The following is a 23,724-nucleotide window of genomic DNA, read 5'->3' as shown; positions in this document are numbered from 1 at the left end:
CCTGAATGCGAAGGTTTTAGTTTAGAAAAAACGGTTGGCTCCCTCTTCCTCTGCCCCACCCGCTCGAGCAGGAGCCAGTCTGCTCTAGCCTCCAGCAAGTCCCGTGCGCATTGCTCTGTGTCTGTCTATCATCTCTGCCTCCTCTGTGCCCCCCCGGGGTTGGGCAGCAGCCACCGGAGCTCAGGCACCAGGCCTGCCAGCCAAATTCTCCCTGCTCACCACGATGTGGGCACGTCGTGCTCAGTGGCCCAGGCCAGCCTAAATGTGTGTGTGTGTGTGGGGGGGTGATTTTCCGCCCCCACATGACAACTCTGTGTGCGCATGCCCACAGAGAGGGCTCCGAGTGCCACCTCTGGCACCCGTGCCATAGGTTCGCCATCGCTGGTCTAGGATGTGTGTCTGTCTATCTTGGCATCCCCTTTCCACTGTATAAGAAACTCCAGTAGAACATGGTCACACCCATCTAAGGATCTTACCATTTCCACTGCATTAACTTAACCATCATTGTAGGTTGGAGCAAATTGAAAATAGTTGATCCTCTTGTTGCCTTTTTCATCTTCTGAACAATGAAATTATCTGCAAGGCAAGTGAGGAATTTGAGGGACTTTATAGCCTTGGCAGAAGTTGACTTTCAATAAACATCAGGATAATTGAAATTTCCCATTACTACTACTCTCCTTTGTGAAAGTTTAGTCATCTGCTCCAGAAAGGCATTATCCAACTCTCTGGTCTGGCTTGTGGGGTCTCTAATAGACCCCCACAATGAGATCACTATTGCCTCTCTCCCCCTTAATTTTTACCCATTTGCTGTCAAACTGACTTCCAGGATTTAAGTCATGGATGTGCTCACAGGTGTAATAATCCCTGATGTAAAATTCTACTTCTCCTCCTGTTGTAGTCGGCCTATTTCTCTGAATTACACCCCTTAATTATTACATTCCATTCATGACAATTATCCCACCAGGTTTCACTGATGCCTATTATTTCAAATTTCTTTGCCATACTAAGAGTTCAAGTTCGTCTCATTCATTTCCCATGCTCTGCGCATTAGTGTAGCGACATCTAAGACAATGGTTCATTCCCCCCTGGCTACTTTCTTCCGTTTTTCCCCCTCCCACTGTTGACTATTCACTCAGTTCTCTCTATAACTTTCTATTATCTCTTGCACTTGATGAACTCCTGCTCACTTGAATACTGTTCCCTCCCCAATATAACTCAGTTTAAGGCCCTCCTGATTTGTGAGCCTTCTAGCAAAAATCTACAGTTGTGAGGTGCAACCCAACCATTGCCAGTGCAGTGGTTCATCTGCATGAAACTGCAGATCATAGTACAAGAAGCCAAAACGTTCCTGGTGCTGCCACCGATGATGCCAGTTGTTCAACTCCACTATTCTTCCCTGGGCCATGACCATTAAAATATATGAATATTTTGCTATAACGTATTTGCATAGCACAAACTTGGAGCGTGAAGTTCAGTATGATGAATAGTGTTTACTTTAGGAGCTGCTGGATGCTGGCCAGGAGGTGGCAGGAGAAGGAGCAGCTGGAAAGGGCAGTCACATGGTCCCTCAGGGCAGGACCATTAGAGGCTGATGGCATGGTGGGTGTTTCCCAAGGAGGAGGAAGTGAGTTTCTCAAGCAGGAGAAACCTACATCATCTAGCCAACTTTGTCACCATGGTTCATCCAAGTTATCAAGCAGCAAAAAGTGCACTCTGAGGCCCTTTCTGCACGGGCGGAATATGGCGGCCTGGGGATGGCAAAAACGCTGTCCCCAGGCCGCCGTTCGCACAGGGGGCGCAGCTGCATCGCAGCCGCGCCGCCCTCGCGCCGCCCGACCAGCGCCGAGCCAGCATTTCCAAACCACGCTTCCCCAGCGTGGTTTTTTGGAAACGCCGGCTGGAAGCCGCTGCCGTGCGAACGGCATCGGCTTCCCGGCGCTTCCCCCACACTCCCTCCCTGCACTTACCTCGTCCCTGGGCCTCTGGCGTGTCGCCGAGGCCTGGGGACACGCCCCCCTGCCCTGCGACGCAGGAGCAGGCGCACAGGGCCTGCGGGGCGTGTCCTCAGGCCTCGGCGACCTGCCGGAGGCCCGGGGACATGCCGGATCGGCCGGGCGACAGTGCTCTGCCGCGCCGTCATCCCAGCCGGTTCTGGGACCGTCCATGCAGACGTGCGGAAACGGCCTGCGATTCAGCAGGCATTGGGCCACCTGAATTTTGCATGCTGGGTGATCTCCCCTGGGCTGGCCTTTTGTACATGCCTGGTTCTGGTCACCACACCACTATGTGTAGATTGTGTGGGGGATCTGGGCCAACATTTAGGTTTGGTTAGAGTTTCCTCAGGGTTTTAATGGTGTCTCCCTATGGCAAACCCCATTTTCTCCCAGGGAGAAGAAAAGATATATAGTTTTGAACAGAATTATACTAACAAGGATGAGCCCATTTACAAAAGCTTTAGTACATTTTTGCAGCATTCTGGGTCTTAGGCAGTAGACAATACAAGAGGACTTGTGGGGGAGGGGAAATCTCCAGTTGTTACCTCTTCTTTTTGCCACCAGCTTCAGTTCATTCCTGGCAGCTTCAGCTCCCCCACTGCTAATTCTGGTTTGGTCCTTCTAAGTTTAACTTCTTTCTGCCAGCTCACCATTGCTGGTTCACCTTCACCAGTTCCAGCTTCCTGATAACTTCCCCCACCCCTTTCCTAGTTACTGCCATTTATGCATGGGGGCGCGCCATACACCGGGCACACACCAGTGGAGATGGAAAATTGCCCCTTCCCCCCTTCCTCGTTCGCCCCACCCCGCCTCACCAGGCCTGGCCCCGCCCCACCAGTCTGGCCTATTTTTAGCTGGCAGAAAACTGTTTTCAGCCATCAGAAAAAGGTACGTGGGGTGGGGCTGTGGGAGTGGGGTTGCAGGGGGTGGTCACGGGGGCAGCACCCAGGAGCCATTTTGCTCTGGGTTCCATTCTCTCCCCCCTATGCCCCTGCTCTCATATAACTATGAACTTTTTAAAAAATCATGGCTTTCTGCAAATCTCCCTCAAATTTGAAAACCCCAAAATTGTAGCTCTTTGACTCCATAGAGTGGATTTACCTATCAACACTTAGACATCCCCCTAGATATGTAGGGATAATTTACACAAATGTCTAGCACACAAGAAAGAATGTTGTAAACTATGCAGCTCATTAGTTCAGTACTTTACTGCTCTGAAACCGACTTGGAAACAGTAGGCATAACACATCTCTACTTCCTCCTAGAATGCATACATTGTAAAGATTTATCAGTCATGTAGTTCTTGTTTTACTCAGAGAAGAAGGCTATTGAGTCTGTACACTGCACTGACATTGAAAATTGTCCACATTTCACAGTTAGTCTATTTAGTTATTTCTCCCTTTATTAAAACTGAGATTTAGAGCTGAAAGGAGCAGTTCATAGGTGCAAGCCATTATGGCATCACATCTAGAGGAATGGCTTAGTATCTGTGTGTCTATGTGAGCTTACAGAGCAGCTCCAGTTAAACACAATTAAATGTCAAAGGCAACCTGAACTAAAAGCCTTGCTTCTGTGTAGCTCCTTTTGTTGTCTGTGTACCGAAATAGAAGTGATTTCAGTGCAGTGTTTTATCAGGACATAGCTATTTTAAGACCCTAATGGCTTTTCACATGGCTCAAAAACAGCCTAGAATTGGCTCAAATCTGGAGCACCCCAGGGCCAATTTCATGCCATGTATATTCAGTATTTCTGCACCAAACATGCAAGGACATAGTGACTGTATCTGCTATGTGTGGTTTAGGAAGGGTGGGGGGACTGTCAATAAGACTATGTGGATCTGCAAAGAACAGGAACCTGCAGAGAAAGAAGCCAGGCACTAACATGTCATTCAGCAATCATTAGCAAAGATACTAAGACAAATTTATTTTTAAAAAACTGTCAAAAAGATATTCATTTGGTAGCACAATATATGAACATTTCATGGTTATGCATTGATTCAGAATACACTGTGTTCCAATCATCTTACAGCAGGTTTGCACACCAATGTTACCACCAACCTGCCCACCTGCTATTTATGATATTCCATCAGGGGCTCAGTAAACTTCCCTCCTGCTTAGGACTGCAAAACTAGTAATGCTGAACAGCACATCCTTCTAGGAGATCTATATTTAACTATTACAAGAAGGTAATCATTTAAAGTCACCATTTGTCACAGTTACATATACTTCATAATGGATTGGATCAGAATCAGTCTTTACATGAGTGCAAAGCAAAGCATTTTTACTCAAACATGCTTTCCAACGAGACATTTTCCACCTAGAGCGGCAAACTGCTGCATAACATCTTAGGTAATTCTGAAAGACTTATGGGTGGCTTGGGAGGCAAGCAGCCAGGAATAGGATATGGGAAACCAAAATGATAGATTCAGATGTGTTGTCAGGGGTGGATTTCATGGCATATCTGAGGCTCCAGCTCATAGACTTAGCAGGGAATTCAAAAGTAGACTGCAACTTTGAAGTGAACAAATCTAAATAAAGGGACCATCCATTAGACCATAGTCTAAAATGACCAAAGCCACCACTGAATACATTCCAGATGTATAGCGGAGCTCACACTTAACATTAAATCTGTAGTAAGAACTGGCTCCCAGTAAAATTCCAGATCATCTTCAAGGTGTTGGTATTAACCTTTAAGGCCCTTTGTGGCCTAGGGCCCTAATATCTTCGAGACCGTCTTACCCCATATCTCCCAAGCAGGCCTCTGTGATCTGCAGAGGCTAATCTACTGACAGTCCCCTGCCCCTCAATGATGCGGCTGGCCTCTACCTGGGCCAGGGCTTTTACAGCCCTGGCCCCTGCCTAGTGGAATGCTCTTCCATCTGCTGTTAGGGCCCTGCGGGACCTTGGTGAGTTCTACAGGGCCTGTAAAACCAAATTATTCCACCACACTTTGGGGGAGGCTGGCCGCGGATTGCCTGCCCCCTCCTGACGCCCTGTAACACGCCTTATACCATCGTGGACACTGCCTTGTATTCCATCTCTGTTGCTGGCATTGCTGGTCCCCTCCTGACCTTAAGATCAGATGCTATTACTACTATATTAATGATTATATTAATTGCTATAGGTTTTCTGATAATGCTGCTAGTGTGTTTTAAGGGATTTTAATGTTTATTGTTCACGATTTGTATTTTATTGTGCATTGATTGCTTATTGTACACCGCCCAGAGCCCTGTGGGAATCGGGCAGTCTATGAAATAACAACAACAACAACAACAACAACAACAACAACAACAACAACAACAACAACAACAACAACAACAACAACAACTTTTTAAAGAAAGAAAACTTGGCATTATTTATTTATTTATTTAGGATATTTCCATGCTTCCTCTTTAGAGACCTGTTTAAGGCTGCTTACAACTAAAACCATTTTGCAATATTAAAAACAAATCATTTCACATAAGCAGCAAAAACAAAAACAAAACACACCCTGTGCTGTCGAAGGCTTTCACAGCCGGATTTAACTGGTTGTAGTGGGTTTTCTGGGCTGTGTGGCTGTGGTCTGGTGGATCTTCTTCCTAACATTTCACCTGCATCTGTGGCGGGCATTTTCAGAGGTGTATCACAGGGGGAAAAACACCCTATTCATAAAACAGAAGCAGACCATTAAAAAGCTAACTATATAAAACTCCTGATTAAAAGCCAGAGTAGACAATGTTTTGTTTTGTCACTTGAAAGAAAGTAAAGCGCGTGCCAGTCAGACCTCAAGGGGGAAGTATTCTGAAGGCAAGGTATAGCCATAGAAAGTGCTATCTCTATTTGCCAACTGCCTCACCTCTGAAGGTATATAGACCTACAGAGCAGGGTTGGAACCACAGATCTTAATGTGGGGAGAGACAGTCCTTCAGCTCTCCTGGCCCCAACCCATTAGGGCTTTAAAGGTAAGAACCAGCATTTTGAATTGTGCCTGGAAATAGGCTGGTAGCCAAGGCAGATCTTCCAACACAGCAGTGATATGATCTGTGTTCCCAATGTCTAACAGTAGCCTGTCCACCTTGTTTTGGACCAGTTGAAGTTTCTGAACTGTTTTCAAAAGTGCCTCATGAAGAGTGCATTACATTAATCTAACTTGGATGAGGTCAGAACCAGGTTTTGCTTAGGATTTGAAATTGATTTGAAACTGATGTAATTCATATGAGGTGAGAAAAGATTAAGGAAGCATATTGTACAAGAAGTAGGGCATTAGATATGATACAACATCCTTCAAAATTTAATCTAAAAGAGCTTTAAAATAAAATTTTCCGTTATAATATTGTATAGATATTAGAGTAGTTTTTGGAGTTATGGAAACATATTTTGTGGTCCCACAAAATCTCACTTAAACATATTTTGTGGTTCCACTGTGAACAAGCTGGTGTTTAGTGCTTTTTGAAGATAGTTGAGTCCCTCTCCAGTTATGACCAAAGAGAGGAAAGGATGCTTGCCGCCAAGAATGGGAAAGTGAGGATGGCTGAGGAGCTGGGTGTCCCGGCTGGAGAAAGCACTGTCCCAATCATAAGAAAAAAAGAGTAATTTGGATGTATACTCTGCTTTTCTGTCCTGTAAGGAGTCTCACTTACAAACCCCTTCCCTTCCATTCCCCACAACAGACACTTCGTGATGTAGGTAGGTGGGGCTGAGAGAACTGTGACTAAGGCAAAGGTCATCCAACAGGATTCATGTGTAGGAGAAGGCAAAATCCAGTTCACCAGATAAGAAGAAAGTCTGAATTTATACCCCACCTTTCTCTCCTGTAAGGAGACTTAAGGTGATTTACAAGCTCCTTTCCCTTCCTTTCCCTTCCTCTCCCCACAACAGACACCTTGTGAGATAGGTGGGGCTGAGAGATTTCTGAAGAACTGTGACCAGCCCAAGGTCACCCAGCAAGAATGTAGGAGTGCAGAAACACATCTGGTTCACCAGATAAGCCTCTGCCACTCAGGTGGAAGAGTGGGGAATCAAATCTGGTTCTCCAGGCTAGAATCCACCTGCTCTTAACCACTACACCATGCTGGCTCACTGAGCCCATCACTCAGTGGAGGAGAAGGGAATCTGTTCTCCAGATTAGAGTCTAGATTAGAGTCTACTGCTCTAAACCACTGCACCATACTGCTTCACCACCTCACAGTAGCTGTTTATGTCTTGACCCACGAGATGGCCTACAAGTGATGAAGGCACATCCTGTCTTAATGAACTGCAATCCATGAGCTGGAGCAGCAGTGGCGTAGGAGGTTAAGAGCTCATGTATCTAATCTGGAGGAACCGGGTTTGATTCCCAGCTCTGCCACCTGAACTGTGGAGGCTTATCTGGGGAATTCAGATTAGCCTGTACACTCCCACACATGCCAGCTGGGTGACCTTGGGGTAGTCACAGCTTCTCGGAGCTCTCTCAGCCCCACCCACCTCACAGGGTGTTTGTTGTGAGGGGGGAAGGGGAAGGAGATTGTAAGCCCCTTTGAGTCTCCTGCAGGAGAGAAAGGGGGGATATAAATCCAAACTCTTCTTCTTCTAAAAGCCTTCTTTACTCTGTGGCCTTTTTAAACACTGAACTTGAAAGTATATACTTCTTTGTATGAGGACTGTATAATCAAATAGCTGTATTTTGTATCACACACACACACACACACACACACACACACACACACACACACACACACACACACACACATGTATTTAAACATAAGCATTTTGATGCAGCACAGCTACTTTAATTCATATATAATGTATTTTCCATTCTTGATTTTCCAGTATAAATATTAATGATTACTAAGGAGTATTGTTAGTCTTCTACAGGACTTCAACTCTGCCTTGATGTACCTACCATTTGACACACTAAAGGAAATGTTTTCCTAACATGATTTGTACTCAAGACATTAGATGCTTTATGATCTAGTAATGCTCTAGATAAATAGAGCACCTGTTAGAAAGACACATATAACTAAAGCTACAAACAAAAATGCTGAAATGTTATTCAGAATTGTAATTCATTTTTTGTTTGTTTTATGATAAATACTACACAGTGTAAGAGAGAGATGTCTAGAAGAGCAGAAGAGACGAAGACAACGAGCAACAAAGAAGATCAGCACCTTTATTGGCACTTTTATACTTTGCTTTGCACCATATGTAATCACAAGGTAAGGGATAAACTAGCCAGTTGAACTGCATCTAAATAAATCTGACAGCAGATTGTTTACTGGATTTTTAATATTTTGTTGAATTATAATGGCATAAGTAATCCCATGAATGAAATGTTAATGAAAAGGAAGGCAGTCTGCATTCCAATACAGGCATTTTAATAGGAGTTGAGCCACACAGCAATCCTGTCTGGGAGTTATTCACTGATGTTAAACTAGAGTAACTGCATAGAGCTGCACTCTCGTGGTCCTAGAAAATCAGACTGGACCAAAAATAAACATAAGCGTTTTGATGCAGCACAGCTACTTCAATTCATACAAAATTATCAAGTTCATTGGAAGCCTTAGGGTGAAGAAGCTGTCAGTATTTTGGGTCAGGTGTACTATTTAGAAAAGCAGGAAAGAATATCTTCTCCCTACATTTCAGATCACATATGATTTATTCTTATTGGCCAACTACATATCTATACTGATGTGTACAATATAGACCACATTTCTCTTTGAATGCATGGCTTTTTTTCAATTTAGTTTGAATTTATCTACTGGAAATCAGAATGATCAGAGAATGATTCAAAATGGTTGTATATTAGGAAATATGAGCTATAGGAAGAGAAGGGATTCAATAACCTGGAAATATTTGGTTTAAAAGAAAGCACTTTGCAATCAGCATGAGATTTACACTTCTCTAAAAAAAATGCTGTCATATACAAACCTTGCTACTTCAGTCTTTCACCTGACTATTTTCTATATATACCCTGAGAACGTTGCAGCAAACATGCCTATCTGGCTTGTTTTTTAAGAGGCTAGTTTGAGGGTTTAAATTGGCCAACTTCTGTAAGGCATTAAATCGATTGGTGTTTGTCACCTCTTTTTGACCGCAAAATATCTTTTGCTCCTAAGACTTGTGGAGACACATGCATTTTGAAAATGATTCAGTTATTAATTATGCAACAGTTGGTGCAATTTGCACACTGGGGACTGTTACAATCAATTAGAAAAGAGATCAAGGTTAAAGGATAAAAATGACAAGCATGGAACAGTTGACTAAAATCAATGAACAGCAAAACTTGGGGGATTTTATGAAAAAGCACTAAAGGGGGAAAATACTTGGGTTTCTTAAATTCAAAGGAAACTTGAAAATTCCAAGAACTCCCACTTAATTTGTATCATTTAAATTGCTCAACTAAGAAATTCTATGTCATACACAAGATTTCACAGTTTTTTTCTAACTTAGAGCTACACAACCAGTCCTTTGACTTATGAGTAAATGAGTAAAATTTTAATCATCCATTTCATAACCAATTAAATGTTAAAAGAAACAAAAAAATTACTTGGAATGAGAATAGTAAAAAATCATAGTTCAAATAAATCATTAGATTATACAGTACACAGAATACTAATGAATGGCTTATATCTGGGGGGGGGGGGGGGTTCACTGAATTCCTATACTGTTGCTATGAACAGTTGCTGGGAAGAAACAAAAAGCAAAATTTTCATTCAAAAACATCACTCAAAATTGTTAGTGGAAATGAATTATTGAAATGTTGATTACTGTGCTTCAAAAGCTGCATAAGAGGGAACAATCTGAAAGGTTATGTTAGCTTTTCAGAACATTTGGAATATGTACATTTATTTTTAACCAATGGAAAAAATGATAATCTGTGTGTTATTCTTAAAATATGAACATTTTCATAGGATTGTTGCCCGTTGTCTCCTTTCATATCAGAAGATCAGTGACCGGGGGTGGAGGGCAAGGCCCCCTGGCAAGCCCCATCCCAAGGCCCCTCTCTGGCAAGGAAGGGGCATCCACCCCTCCCAGGAGCCAACAGCTGCCAGGCTGCAGGTGGCTGGCTCAGCCCCCTGTCACTGGCCTAGCACCCCGAAACAAGACAGGGGTCAGCAGCCCCAGGCCAGCCCTGCCCGAATGGGGGCCTCCAGGAGCATGCAGGTCAGATCTCCAATGCAGGTCCCAATGACCAACCAGCCCTCAGAGATTGGCTGGCAGCCTCACCCCTACCTTAAAAGGCAGGGTGGAGATTGGTGGCCAGAGACGGGATGGGCCTGGCTACAATCCTGAGAACTGCACCCAGGGATTGGGAGGCAGCAGTGGCAGGGGGTTTAAATGGAAAGGGCATGGTGACAATTGCGGGGAAAAGAAAGGAGAGGAGGAGGGGGCAGAAGAGAGAGGAGGCAGGATAGTAAAAGCGGAAGGAATGGAGAACAGAGGAGAGTCAGAGGAGAGAGAGAGTGTGAGAAGAAGAGGAAGTAGGGAAGAACTGAAGGTTGCTAGAGGCCAGAGCCAAACTCAGGGAAAGACCGGGTGGAGGGGCTCCGCCAGAAGAGGGGCTGAGGAGGTCCTAAAGTACAGGGACAGGCTTTTGGTCCATCCTGTGGCTTTGGGGATTGCAGGCAATGAACCACCCTGCAACCACTCAAGGCAAGGACGGTAAAGACACCCACCATGAAGGGATAAGAGGAAAGGAATCCACCCAGCCTAGAGTACTGAGTGAGGTGGCAGCTCACAATCAGTCAATACTTGGGAGATAGCATTAAAGATTATGCTAGTGCTTAATGATGATAATATATATGAATGCCATAATTATATGTAACAAAACATAGATATTGCTAAGTAACATTTAATAATAACCTGGATAGCTTGGACAGATTTATGGAGAAGTTGATCTGTGGCTACCAGTCTTGATCCTCCTTGATCTGAGATTGCAAATGCCTTAGCAGACCAGGTGCTTGGGAGCAGCAGCAGCAGAAGGCCATTGCTTTCACATCCTGCATGTGAGCTCCCAAAGGTATCTGATGGGCCACTGCGAATAGCAGAGTGCTGGACTAGATGGACTCTGGTCTGATCCAGCAGGCTCCTTCTTATGTTCTTAAGGAATTTCAGTGACAATGATCGCAAGTTTGTCACTCACCAGTTTTCCCTTATAAATTTTTGGAGTACATTCAGAAGTGCTTGGAACCCCCCTCCCCCCAATAGGGTTAGACTGTAAGTGTCATAAATGGAGTGAAATGTATATTCATTCTTACAGCAATCCTCTGTACCCCCCTCAGCTTGTTCTGAGTGTAGGGGATGCTTGTGGGATGTGGTAAGCAGAGTGAAACGATAAAAAGGAATCAACTAGAAGAAATTTTGTATCTGGTCTGTGCCGAGGCTCTCTGTCAGTTGTTCACTTACTCGTATATACTCGTGTATAAGTCGACCAGCATATAAGTCAAGGCACCTAATTTTACCACAAAAAACTGGGAAAACTTATTGACTCACGTATAAGTCGAGGGTGGGAAATGCAGCAGCTACTGGTAAATTTCAAAAATAAAAATAGATACCAATAAAATTACATTAATTGAGGCATCAATAGGTTAAATGTTTCTGAATATTTATTTTAAAGAAAAACAGTAAACTAGCTCTGTAAGTGGAAAATAGGATCAACAAAAACAATATGGTCTCAACAATAACTTTAAAAGTACAAAAACCTTAGCTCAACCCACAACCAAACTAAAAAACAAGAGTTACAATCCTTCAAAACTGGATTTTTGGTCAGGGGAGGAATGTTTACGTTAGCAGTACCAACATTGCAGAGTATCTTTAGGAGACCCTCCTTATTATACCACACAGGTTTGGTGAAGTTTGGTTCAAGGGGTCCAAAGTTATGGACCATCAAAATGTAGCCCCATCTACTATTAGCTCCCATTGGAAACAATGGGGGATGGGGCATCCCCTTTGGGGGTCCATAACTTTGGACCCCCTGAACCAAACTTTACCAAACTTGGGTGGTATCGTCAGGAGAGTGTCTTGAAAAATCCCTGAAATTTTGGTGCTGCTAGCCTAAAAAACTGCACCCTCTGGCAGCCAACAAAGTAAAAACCCTAAAATATTTTTCAAAATACACCTGATTTGCATATAAGTCAAGGGAGGTTTTTTCAGTACAAAAAATGTGCTGAAAAATTCGACTTCTATGCGAGTATATATGGTAGATTTTCCTTTAATTTGAACCCTCGGCACAAAGGGTAATTTGTTTAAATTCTAGTATGGAGTGATCTGCCATGAGAAGCAATTTTTAATATAAGGCAAAGGTTATCATTCTCGGTTCTAGGTTTAACCTGAAAGGTTGCAATATTGCAAACTAAATCTTTAGAAACCAGACCATATATAGTGTATAACACTTTGTATTTGCATATGTGTATTCACCATTTTGATCTGCTGATACTGAACCATTTAAAATAATTACATCTAATCTATTCCAAAAAACAACCTAGCAAGAGCCCGCAGAATTAGCAATTTGATCTTTTGATTTTCTGTCCAACAAGGGCGTTTCAGTTTCTGGTTCTGATAAAGCATGAATTTTTTCTTTTAGAAATGTATCATTTGGTCCTATTCTAGCATTTAAATTGCCCATGATAATAAAATCATGATTTATATATTTTGAGATTATATTCAGAACAAACTCTTCGAATTTGTACCAGATTACTTCAATTGTTTTTAAGGACTTCAATGGAGGTATATATGTTGATACAATAATATACTTTTTCCTTTCAAGCTTAAAGACTATACCACATGCCCCCTAATCAAAATCTTCAATTCTCTGTATGTAACTACTTAGCTCCCTGGAAACGAAGATAACTATTGCACCACTAGGGCGAAAGTTTCTACTATAGTGTACTGTTTTAAGATCATAAACTTTGTAATCATATAGGGAAATATACTTTGGACACCATGTTTCTTGCAAAAGAATAATATCATGTCCAGTGATAAATTTTACAAAAGAGGTGTCCATAAATTTACTCTCCCAACCCGCCACTTTCCATGAAATAAGTTTTAGGTCTTCAATTTCTTTAGTCAAGTGGTAGTTGCTGCTGTAATTTGTTCTAATGAATTTCCTTTTTCTATGAAGACAGAGACATTTTGGCATTTTTTCTATTTGGCCCTTTCTGCACTGGCAAAGTACAATGGGTTGCAGCTGGGGTTAAGCAACCCACGTTGCCATCGGCTTGTTCGCATGCCTCCATGCAGGCAGCCAATGGAGCCTGTGGAGGCAATGCTGGTCTTTGCATGGAAGTGTGTGTTTTTTCAGTCACCTCCCTCTGCTGTGTAGCTATGAAGCCAGGCAGGCATGCACCTTCACAGCCATGTTGTCATCCCTGTGCTTCCCAGGGCAGCCATCCATTCAGCTGTGGCTGCAATCCATATTAAAACTAAAGAATTGCTGATAGTGCGATTCTTGAAAAACCCGGGTTGGGGGGAAAAACGTGGAACAGACTCGTGTTAGGAGCAGGATCCATGTGAAATTCCACCCCAACATGGGTTTTATACCATAGTTAGCCCGTGTTTATTGGCCCGCGTGGAAGGAGCCTTTATTGTGGGGTTGTTCTTTCGTCTTTTTTACTGGAATTTGGGCTTCCATAGTTGGGTTTGAGTTTATAGAGGAACTCGCAATTTCAACTCCTTTAGGTTGGAACTCGTCCTGAGCATTGATTAATGAATCATTGTCTGTAGAGAGGTATCAACATCTCCTACTTGTTGGGCAACAAGTATAACCTGAGCTTCACCAATCAAAAAGTTCTCGTAATTTCTCAGGTCCTTGATTTCTGTAGATGGTACTACATCTGTCCATTCCAACAATGGTTGTTCTGTTCTTAAAACTGAGGGAATACATAGATGGGATAGTTCGGCCAGTTCCTGCATCCATGTTTCCTATTTTATCACATTAAATTTCCTGTTAGAACTTGATTAGACCATCTATCTATTTCCATTTCCATGGTCAGGTTACAGTTTGGGTGTTGAGTTATTTGTATTGGTATCAGAGATTCATTGTTGAATTCTTCAACAGAGGTGAGTCAAGTATGATAGGATCATCCTGACTGTTTATACAGTCTCATTGAATTGTGATCTGCTTTTTTGATGTTGAAGACCTTTTATTCTTCACACATTTTTGCTTTAGTGTTTCTAGTCTGTTTATAATTCCCTCTTGTTCTTCTGTTGGTAAAGGATAGAAAGGATTCTTTAAGGTTTTCATCTAATATTTGGTTATCAATAGTTTCCATTGGAGAACTAATATTATGAGTACCCAAGAATTTCTTCTGACCAGAGGAATCAGACATTTTCTTATATAGCTCCAAGGGATTAATTTGAGATCTTTTAGCTTCCTTTGTAGTTGTGTATTTCCTTTTAAATCATGTTTTACATTGGAAAAGAGTGGGTAAATAAGAGTGTCCTTAAAAACCCGGGCCAGAAACCCTTAGAAGCTAAAAAAAATCCTTTGGCATAACATTATTGAAGACATGTTAGAGTTAAATGTCAGGATTACTCTAGGTCAGGGGTAGGGAACCTGCGGCTCTCCAGATGTTCAGGAACTACAATTCCCATCAGCCTCTGTCAGCATGGCCAATTGGCCATGCTGGTAGGGGCTGATGGGAATTGTAGTTCCTGAACATCTGGAGAGCCGCAGGTTCCCTACCCCTGCTCTAGGTTGTTGTTTTGTGGATTCCAGAGCTTCCACAAAATTTATTTCACTCTTTAACAGTTCTCTCAAGTTTCTTCTTGTAGCTGTAATATTGCTCTAGTCTGGAATCCTTCCTCTGTAGTTGCACACAGTTAAGCATATCTTGTTTGGAGCCAATATCAGATTGCTAGAGTCCCCTATTAAATTCTTTTTCAAAAAAAAAATTAGAGCATGTTTCTTTAACAGATCTAGGTTGTTTCTTTAACTACCTCTGTGCTACAGCCTCCTCTTCTGAGTTCCCGTTCTGTTTGGTAATTTCTTCCATTTTACTATTTAATAATTTTAACTCCTTATATATGTATTCAACTGTGATAATTATAAGGGATAAGAGACTGGAAAATTCTTCCCTACTTTTCAGTTCATTTACAATACATTCCTCAGCTTTCTTGATGTTTATCTTCTCTTTCAGTTTGCTTATTACATCTCTAGGGTGTTCCTTTGATTTTCTGTTTACTTTCGCATTACTTTTAGATATAACAGAGGCATTTTCTAAGTCTTTATCCATTAGAACTTCAAAACGATTGGCAGTATTTACTTGAATAAAATCCATTATTTTTTATTGTTTAGCAAGGGGCAGGGAGTTTTCTTCCAACTCCCTTGGATGTTTTTTTATGACCCATAATTAAAAGTTACAGCCCCAAGGACACCTCAGTACTGCTAAATTGTTCACTTATCAACTTGGGAACATAAACAATGCCATAAAAATGAAATTAGTCAAACCTTAATGGAGCTCTTTTCACTGGTTGCTGCCTCTTGAAACTCTTTCAATGTGATTTCAAGAAGTACTTAAAGAAATCAAATTATTAGGTTAAGGAATTACCAATTTGCAATACCTACAGAAAGAAAATCTTGACAGACCAGGAACATGCTCGTTATGAAGCTGTTCTTCAGTTTGATGTATTGTTGAAAGCTTTCACAGCTGGAAGCAACTGGCTGTTGTGGGTTTTCCACACTGTGCCATTGTTGTCTGGTAGCTTTTGTTCCTAATGTTTCACTCACATCTATGGCTGGTATCTTCAGAGGTATGGCATGGTAAGATGAGTTTCTCAGTAAGAAGTGTGAAAGAAACACATCTTACTGTGACATGCCTCTGAAGATGCCAGCCATAGATGTGGGCAAAACATCAGCAAAAACTACCAGACCAAAGCCATGCAGCCCAGAAAACCCTCAACTGTCAAATGTACAGTTAAATTATAAGATCAACATTTTTTTAAAAAAAAAATTACACAGTTTATAAATGCATTTAAAGAAATGTAGTGATAAATTCACAAAGATTCTTGTGAAGAAATTAGATGCTCTTTAATAGCCATCCATCACCAGGAAAAAGACAATAGTGATTTTTTGCTTCTTTCACATTCCTATTTAATATTTTTTATAAGGATTAATTGTAATACACATCCATTGGCAAGTGGTAAAATATTAACAACTTTGCATTTTGGTCTCTGAGCTTCATCCACTTCAGCATAATATCAATAAGCCATCCTGATATAGCATCTTAAATATTATAGAATGAATTATGTCTTCTATATTATAGCCCAACCTCTCCTGTTCATTTGCTGCTTGGTAACAGTAAAAGCCTTCTTAGAACAACCACAATGCAATCTGCAGAACTATAAAATTTTCATAATGGAGATCACAAACCTAAGAGTCACACTGATTGCACATGACAGAAAACTCCATCCATCATGTGACAGAATGACACAAAGTAATTATAAATACCTGGAACTGTTTACTTAAAATAATAATTGCTACCATTGCCTTCAAATTATACCTTCAGCTAACAATGACCATAAACGTTTTCTTCTATCAAAGAATATGTAAATCTGTATACATACACTGGGAAAGTGTGTCTTCAATAGATCTTGCAAGACATTACCCACAAAACAAAATTTAAAAACTGCTGCTAAACTACAGCTGTCCCAATAAATCAAGTGTATCCAATTTTCATTTTTACAGATCCAATTACCACAGCATAGTTAAGAAATACATTAAATTTTTCCATTGAGGGGTTCACTCAGTTATAAAGCATAATAAAAGGATACAAATATCTTGGCTTTGTTTACACCTGTGCTGGGATTTTATTTTAAAATATTCCTGTACTGGGATTTTATAGGAATTATATTTTGTTTTAACTATGGTCCATTCTGCACATCACAAATAAGGCTGGAGGGGGAGCATCTTGGGGGAGGGAGCATCTTGGGGGGGGGAACTCCACACAGAATGGGGGGGGGAATCTTGGGGGGGAACTCCACACAGCTTTTTCCCCAAGCAGTCATCAGAACGCTTTATTTCAGCTCAAACTGTTCTGTTTTGTGGATGCAAAACTACTTATCTTTTTTTCACAAGTCATCTGAAAGTCATCTCCTCTTGCTGTGCAGAGCTCAGGAGCTGAGGAGATATCTTATTTTTTTTCTGCCCAACCATTAAAGCCTCTTGACAGTTTCCTCTGCTGCTCGTGCCTGTCATTTTATGGCACTGCAGGGATTCTCCATGTCCATAGCTATTTGCAGAAGGTTTCTTGGGGAGGTTTACTCTGCAGGCTCCATTGGTGCCTTTTCAACCCCAAAAGTGGATGGATGTACTCAGCTCATCCTGCCAATTCCAGCAATATATAGTTTTTCCTTTCTTAACTTTTTTGATGAGCTGTCTTTGAAGACACACAGACACAACAAGAAAATTGGCAAGGATTCTGAAATCATGTCTGCATATTTTCAAAGACTGCTCCTTGAAAATTTTTGAAGGGAAAAACTGGATATTGCCAGAATCAGCCAGACAAGCTGAGTACAACCATGAACTTTTGGGGCAGAGCATGGGATCCCTAGGGAATCCCTAGAGAATTCTTCAGCAAATAGCTGCAGGCATGGAGAATCACTGCACCACCATAAAATGTTAGGCAGGAGAGGCAGAAGGAAATAGTGTGTGGAGAGGGGGAAGCCCCTTTTCTCCTCTGACGACTTGTTGTCCATGCTGTTAATACAAAAAATGAGACGCTTTTTTTAAAGATGTTCCCAAGATGTCTTACTTGTGGTGTACAGATTTTTATTGTGACATAAGGTGTGTTTTCTGTATTATGATTTTGCTTTTGTTCATTTACTTTCATATATCATCACCTTTTAAGGAAGGTGGCATAGAAACAATGGTAGTTTCTCTTTTCCAGATAAATTAGGATCTGTTCTCCTCATCAGCCCCTACCAGCATGGCCAATTGGCCATGCTGACAGAGGCTGATGGGAATTGTAGTTCCTGAACATCTGGAGAGCCGCAGGTTCCCTACCCCTGGTATAGCTTGATCCTGGCAGATCTCAGAAGATAAGCAAGCTTAGTACTTAGAAGAGAAATACAACTTAATTATTCTCATTTTTAATTTTTTTTTTTTGGTGTGTATTAGGACAATTTCAGGAAGGATTCAGAAAGAGAAATACTGTCTATTTCAGATCATGTAGCTGATCTTCAATATATACATGAACTGCCAGTTTCAACAAACCATTTTGTCTCATATGCCTGCTTACATTCTGAAAACAAACAAAATACAATATTGAGGAAGCTTTTCATTTCTCATAGGAACTTTATGCGAACTGAGCTGTGTTATCTTACTGTTATTGTTTTTTAAACTCAGATTGTTTTAATGGTTGAAAGCTGCTCTAATTTCAGGGACATGAGCAGGATATTTTAAATCAGTAATTAAACTTATTTATTTATGAGAATTATTCCAAATGCCCTCTTTATCCAGACTAAATTATCAGATAGTGGTGGCTTGAACAATAACTTGTCTTTAGTGAACAAATCATACAATGGCTCTGTTATGCAATTGTGTATCCAAGGATATATGGGTCGATTCCCCACTCATGATTAAATGTGTGCTTGTCACTCCAAATATCCAGGTTTCCAGCAGAACTCCACACTGCACCAGTGCTGAACGCACATTCATCCCATTTCTGCCGCTTCCCCCCCCCCCCCCAGCACGTGTTATTTCAGACCCTGGAAGGAAGTAGACCTTTTCAAAAAATGTGCGGTCAATCTGGAGCAGAGGGGAACTTGGGGGGGTTGAATCCAGATTCGAACTACCCGCCCTTGCGAGTGACGTGGAGTCTCCAATCCAATCAGGACGCAGCGGGCTGTGCGCGAAGCATTCACAGCCCTTTTAAAAAAATTTGGGGGAGCTAAGATCCACATCTATATGAAACAACAAGGAGCCAGTTTGAATGCTTCACTGAGTAAAAGGCAATACAAAGTAGCACTAAATGTCATATTCACGGGTATATGAGGGGACAAAGCAGCACGGAAATGGGACTTGCCTTTAATCGCCCGTTTCCCCGTAGAGTTGCTCTGCGCATGCCTGAAATCGACATGGATACAAGGCAATGCAGGGCCAGTTTTGAATGTTCCACTGAGTAAAAGGCAATACAATGAAATGTTAAACGTCGTATCCACTTGGATATGAGGGGACAAAGCAACACGGAAACGAGGCTTTGTTTTAATCACCCATTTCTTCTTTCCTGCATAGGGTCATCTCTGCACATGCTCACAGAGATGTGGATCCATCAGTTTGAAAAAAAAAAATTCCCGCCCCAGCACAATGCAGCAGCCAATCAGGATAGCCCCTGAGCAGATCACACGTTTGATCTGCCGACAGTGACGACTCCTGCGTGGCTGCTGCATTTCTGGGAACAAGGGGGAAGAAGCTGCAGTGGGGACCATGAAACCGTGCTCAAAAGGTCCCGAATCTAACCAAACCAGTTTGTATCTACTTTTATTTTTGAAGTGGGGAATTGACCATGGAGACAACCTGCACTATTAGTTTGTATATATTGGCCCTCCCAGTGTTTTTGATATCAATATGCAGATATAAATGTAGGGTTGCTCTTTTCCACATCAGTATATTTGAAGCCATGGCAATTAAATGGAACCTCAACAATCTGAGATAGTTTTGGTGCTGTGTGGTTTCCGGGCTATATCCGGGCCATACAGCCCGGAAACCACACAGCACCCAAGTGATTCTGGCCGTGAAAGCCTTCGACAATAAATCTGAGATAGTATTTATTTGAATACCAGATACTGGGAAAGATAGTGTTGGGCCAGTGCCTCGCTTGTGAATTTTCCAGGAATTGACTGGTCCCTGAAAAGAGTAAAAGTCCAGGAGGTCACTTCTCATACTTGATGTTCTTGATTCTTTAATTCAAATGCTGGCTCTAACAGTAACATTATTTCCTCTTTTCTTGACAGACTGGTAGAATTGTCGTCCATAGTCCCAATCAATGCACATTGGGGAGTCATTTCCAAGTGTCTGGCATATAGCAAAGCTGTTTCAGATCCTTTTGTGTACTCTTTGTTACGACACCAATACAAGAAGACATGGAAGGACATCATAAACAAAATCCTTAAAAGAAGTTCAATAAATTCATCAGCCCTCACAAGTGAATCACAAAGTCGGAATATTTTACAGGCAAATGAGTAGACTTCAGTCTGAACCACTTGTTAATTATGGAATAATAATCATGAGAAGAGGTGGAGGAAGAGTAGCAGGTGCCTCTTAATATCATCAGCTGGCAAAAGTTGGAAAGCTTGCCTTTGAAATCTTCAGTGACCTGGGTAATGAATTTCATAGAAAAGTTGGCTGCCGTTCAAAACTGCTATTCAGTCTTGTCTACAAAATTTTTACCAGCTTCATGAAATGTGTACGACCATAAAGGCAAAATCCTGTCTTTATCCAATAGTGGTTGTCCATCGGTATGGTAATGATGAAGGGTATGTTATATGTCCAAAGACAACTATTTTTCCCTGACTCAAGAATTTTTGGACTTCTGTGCTGGTTTTGATGTGGGACAGCAAATTAATAATTTGCTAGTATGTGACCTTGAGAATAATCAAGAACAAGTAGTCATTCTTGATTCTTTTGAGATTGCGTTCATTTGGGTATACCTGATTATGTGTAAACCTGGGACATCTGAACACTAGTATTTAGCATCATCCCACTTCTAATCTAGATATGTGTTGTTCTGTCTCTGTACAAACAGAAAGACAGAACCTCTTATTGTGGTTTAGTTTAATGTTTGTCTAGTGATGCGCTTATCTCTGGTATACCAAAGAGCAATTGCTTCATGCATCACAAGTGACATACCCAAATGATTCTCATTTCAGGGACTGCATGTACTGCTCCAATATGACCACTTTCCCTGGACATGCGGGTTTTGGTGACCTTCAGATAATTGTCAATCCAGATGGTTGACAGGGACCACCACTGCCTTGGCTAACAGAGTCCATCAGTGGGTTTTTACAGGGAAGGAGATGCTGCACTGAGAGAAAGCTCTTCCCCAGGACACTTGCTATCCTTTCCTACTGTGTACAACCATACAATACCATGAAAGTAGAAAGCTATCATCTCTTCCTAATCAAAATGTTTCCATGTTGCAATGGTTCTCTGACTGTGAAAATAACTATAGTGTTGCTGTATCAAAGCATAGGTGTCTAATGTCTGCAGTGCTCTGGCTTGCTTAGCCAGCTGAGCAGTCTGGAATGTAATGCTCTTCACAATGCAATAGCTAACATATTTTTCCAGAGGACAATGAAGGTCCTTTCTGGATTCTCTAAGAACATGTTTAGAAAAAATTGCACAGATGTCCTGAATCAAGGCTCATAATTGATTAAAAGGGTTTGTACTCATGCCAAAAGAACAGTTAGCTGAATCTGCTTTTATTTTTAAAATTAGGAAAATCATTATCTGCTAAGATTTAAAAACAAATATTTGTCATGAAAAATTTTACATCAAATAGTCATTACAACCAAATGTATTTTAAAAACTATGAAAAAAATGTTTCCTGTGACCAGAATGCTGTTTTATAAACCTCCAATAATGGGAAGATAAAACCCAGTTTTGAGAAAGCAGAATGAAAGGGAATGGTTCAGCCCTCCTTTGTGCACAGTTCTGTGGTTCTGCATGGAGCAGTGGACTGTTGATCCTTCTTCTCCCATCCACAGCCCTTTTACAGCATAGAATGCAGGGCATACCCAGTGGTATGCTTGTGGAAACATTCAACTATTAATTAATAATTTTGCATCAAATCCAAGTAAAAATGTCCCTTTGAGACATGCCTCTTTTTATGTTTCTGTAAAAAAACACACTAGTAAATAACATCCATTTTTCACAGTGCTGTAGAGTGTATGAAATAGGAACTGCCTTCTGTGTTCTAATTCTGTTGCCACATTTTTATTTCTAGTACCATCAATTGATTCTTCATATGTTAATACATAAGGGATTTTTGAGCAAAGGTTCTTGGCCTATTTGCCTTTTTACAATATGCCTTGAATCAAAAGGGAGGGAATAATTTTGCCTTAGTATTTGTGTTTGCTAAACAAAGTTGTTACCAAGAAGTTGTTTATTGCATTCTTTGGTACCACTGCATTGCACAGCTACAATAGGTCATGGTTCTGAAATGATTTGACTAAATAACTTTCACTAATCAATTCTGTTAATAGCATTCCCCTAATTGTATCATTTGGCAGCTGAATCTGAATGCCATTTCACAATCCAGAACCCCAAAAACTTTACTGTACTCTGAAGTTCTTGCATATATGGGTAGACCCATTTAAACATGTGCATTTTCCACTGAAAGGTGTGCCATGGCCACTGCAAGCACATTGAGACTCCTGTAGATTGGGATCCTATTTACATATCTAGCCATTTGCAAAACTGTCATCTACCAAATCCTTGACCAAGAATGGCATCCTTTCTGGCAATACCTAATTTGTTAATTGAATTACTGCCTCCATTAACAATATATTTGCTACCAATTTGGCATTCTAAATCCATAAATAATATTCCTGTTGACAGTATTTTAAAGATACTGTACTATTGCAACTATACCAATAGGTAGAATACCAGTCTAAAATTTATGGCTTACAGTTCCAGTTCATGGATATTTCTTTGTTTCTTTGCTTCACTGTTTGTCCAATCAAATCTATGGTTAACATAGACTTCATAATTAAATTGTTTTATATATTTGATACTGAAGTCCACTTCCAGTAATTTGGGCCAAAGTTCCCTTATTCATCTTTTTTTTTTACTGTGCAGCTTATGCCTAATATTCATTTCTAGCAACTTCTGATCACCTGAGGTTACAGGTTAGATGAGATGGTGTCCATGCCCAATATTTCTTGCTTGTTAAATAAGATGGAAAGAAAACTTTCAATCTATATTTTAAAATCTAGTTTTGCTATTGTCATTTCAAGACAGAACTTAATCAGAAATCTCTCTCTCTCTCTCTCTCTCTCTCTCTCTCTCTCTCTCTCTCTCTTTCTCTATCTCGGTTCTGACCCGGTGCTGGTGCCAAAGTAGCCTTCTGCCAAGATAAACCTGCTCAAGGGATAACAAATATTCTCTCAAATGAATCTCCCATAAGTCTTCATCTGCTACAATGCCTCTAAGGATGTGGTTTAAAACTATCAAATCTGGCACAATGGGAAATTTACAAGTGAAGAAACACATGGATCCATTCTGTCCAATACAAATAAAATGTCTTGAGGATGTTAAAAGAAGCATTTTGAAGAATTCCACACAGCTTTTCCCAAAAACATTATCAAGACATTTTATTTGTGCTCAGTGCAATTTATTTAAAAATAGCCATGATGGGGACTTGTTTTCCAGGAGACATTTTACCTCCCTGCCTTCCACCCCTCTTCTCCTGTAAGAGCACTTACTACCATTTTCACAGCAGCTTGTGTCTGCCATTTTCTGCAGCTTGAGATTCTCTGCTACCTCCATTTGTTGCATTTACTTCCCATAGAGGTTTCCTCTGCTTGCAGCTCAGATTGCCATTGTCTTGTATAAATGACTAAAGTTTGTTTTCTGTGTGATTCCTGCTTTTTTTCCTTTTTTGTTTTGTTTAGGGGAGCTGTATTCATAGCTACAATGACACAGATAATAGACTGCAGCCACTTGGAGGACTGGTCTACCTCTCATTAAGCAGCATTCGGCAGACCTGGCCTGTTTGTTTTTTCAAGATGGTCCTCGGAAGCTGGGTCTACCCACTGCTTCTTAATGGGAGGTTGAC

General features: G+C 41.1%; 1 protein-coding gene across 1 annotated transcript in view; it reads left to right on the top strand.

The window, feature by feature from the left end:
• GPR26 (G protein-coupled receptor 26) overlaps positions 1-23,432 on the top strand; it is a 29,723-nt gene extending 6,291 nt beyond the window's left edge. The window contains exons 2-3 of the mRNA XM_048506186.1: positions 8,053-8,166; positions 19,901-23,432. Of these exons, the coding sequence (XP_048362143.1) occupies positions 8,053-8,166; positions 19,901-20,132 (346 nt within the window). The 3' untranslated portion in view covers positions 20,133-23,432. The remainder of the gene's footprint in view (positions 1-8,052; positions 8,167-19,900) is intronic.
• Positions 23,433-23,724: the final 292 nt, after the last annotated feature.

The sequence above is a fragment of the Sphaerodactylus townsendi genome, linkage group LG08 (genome assembly GCF_021028975.2).
Source record: "Sphaerodactylus townsendi isolate TG3544 linkage group LG08, MPM_Stown_v2.3, whole genome shotgun sequence".
NCBI lineage: Eukaryota > Metazoa > Chordata > Lepidosauria > Squamata > Sphaerodactylidae > Sphaerodactylus > Sphaerodactylus townsendi.
Note: the sequence above shows the minus strand (reverse complement) of the source record. Positions and strands in the feature narration are given on the sequence as shown.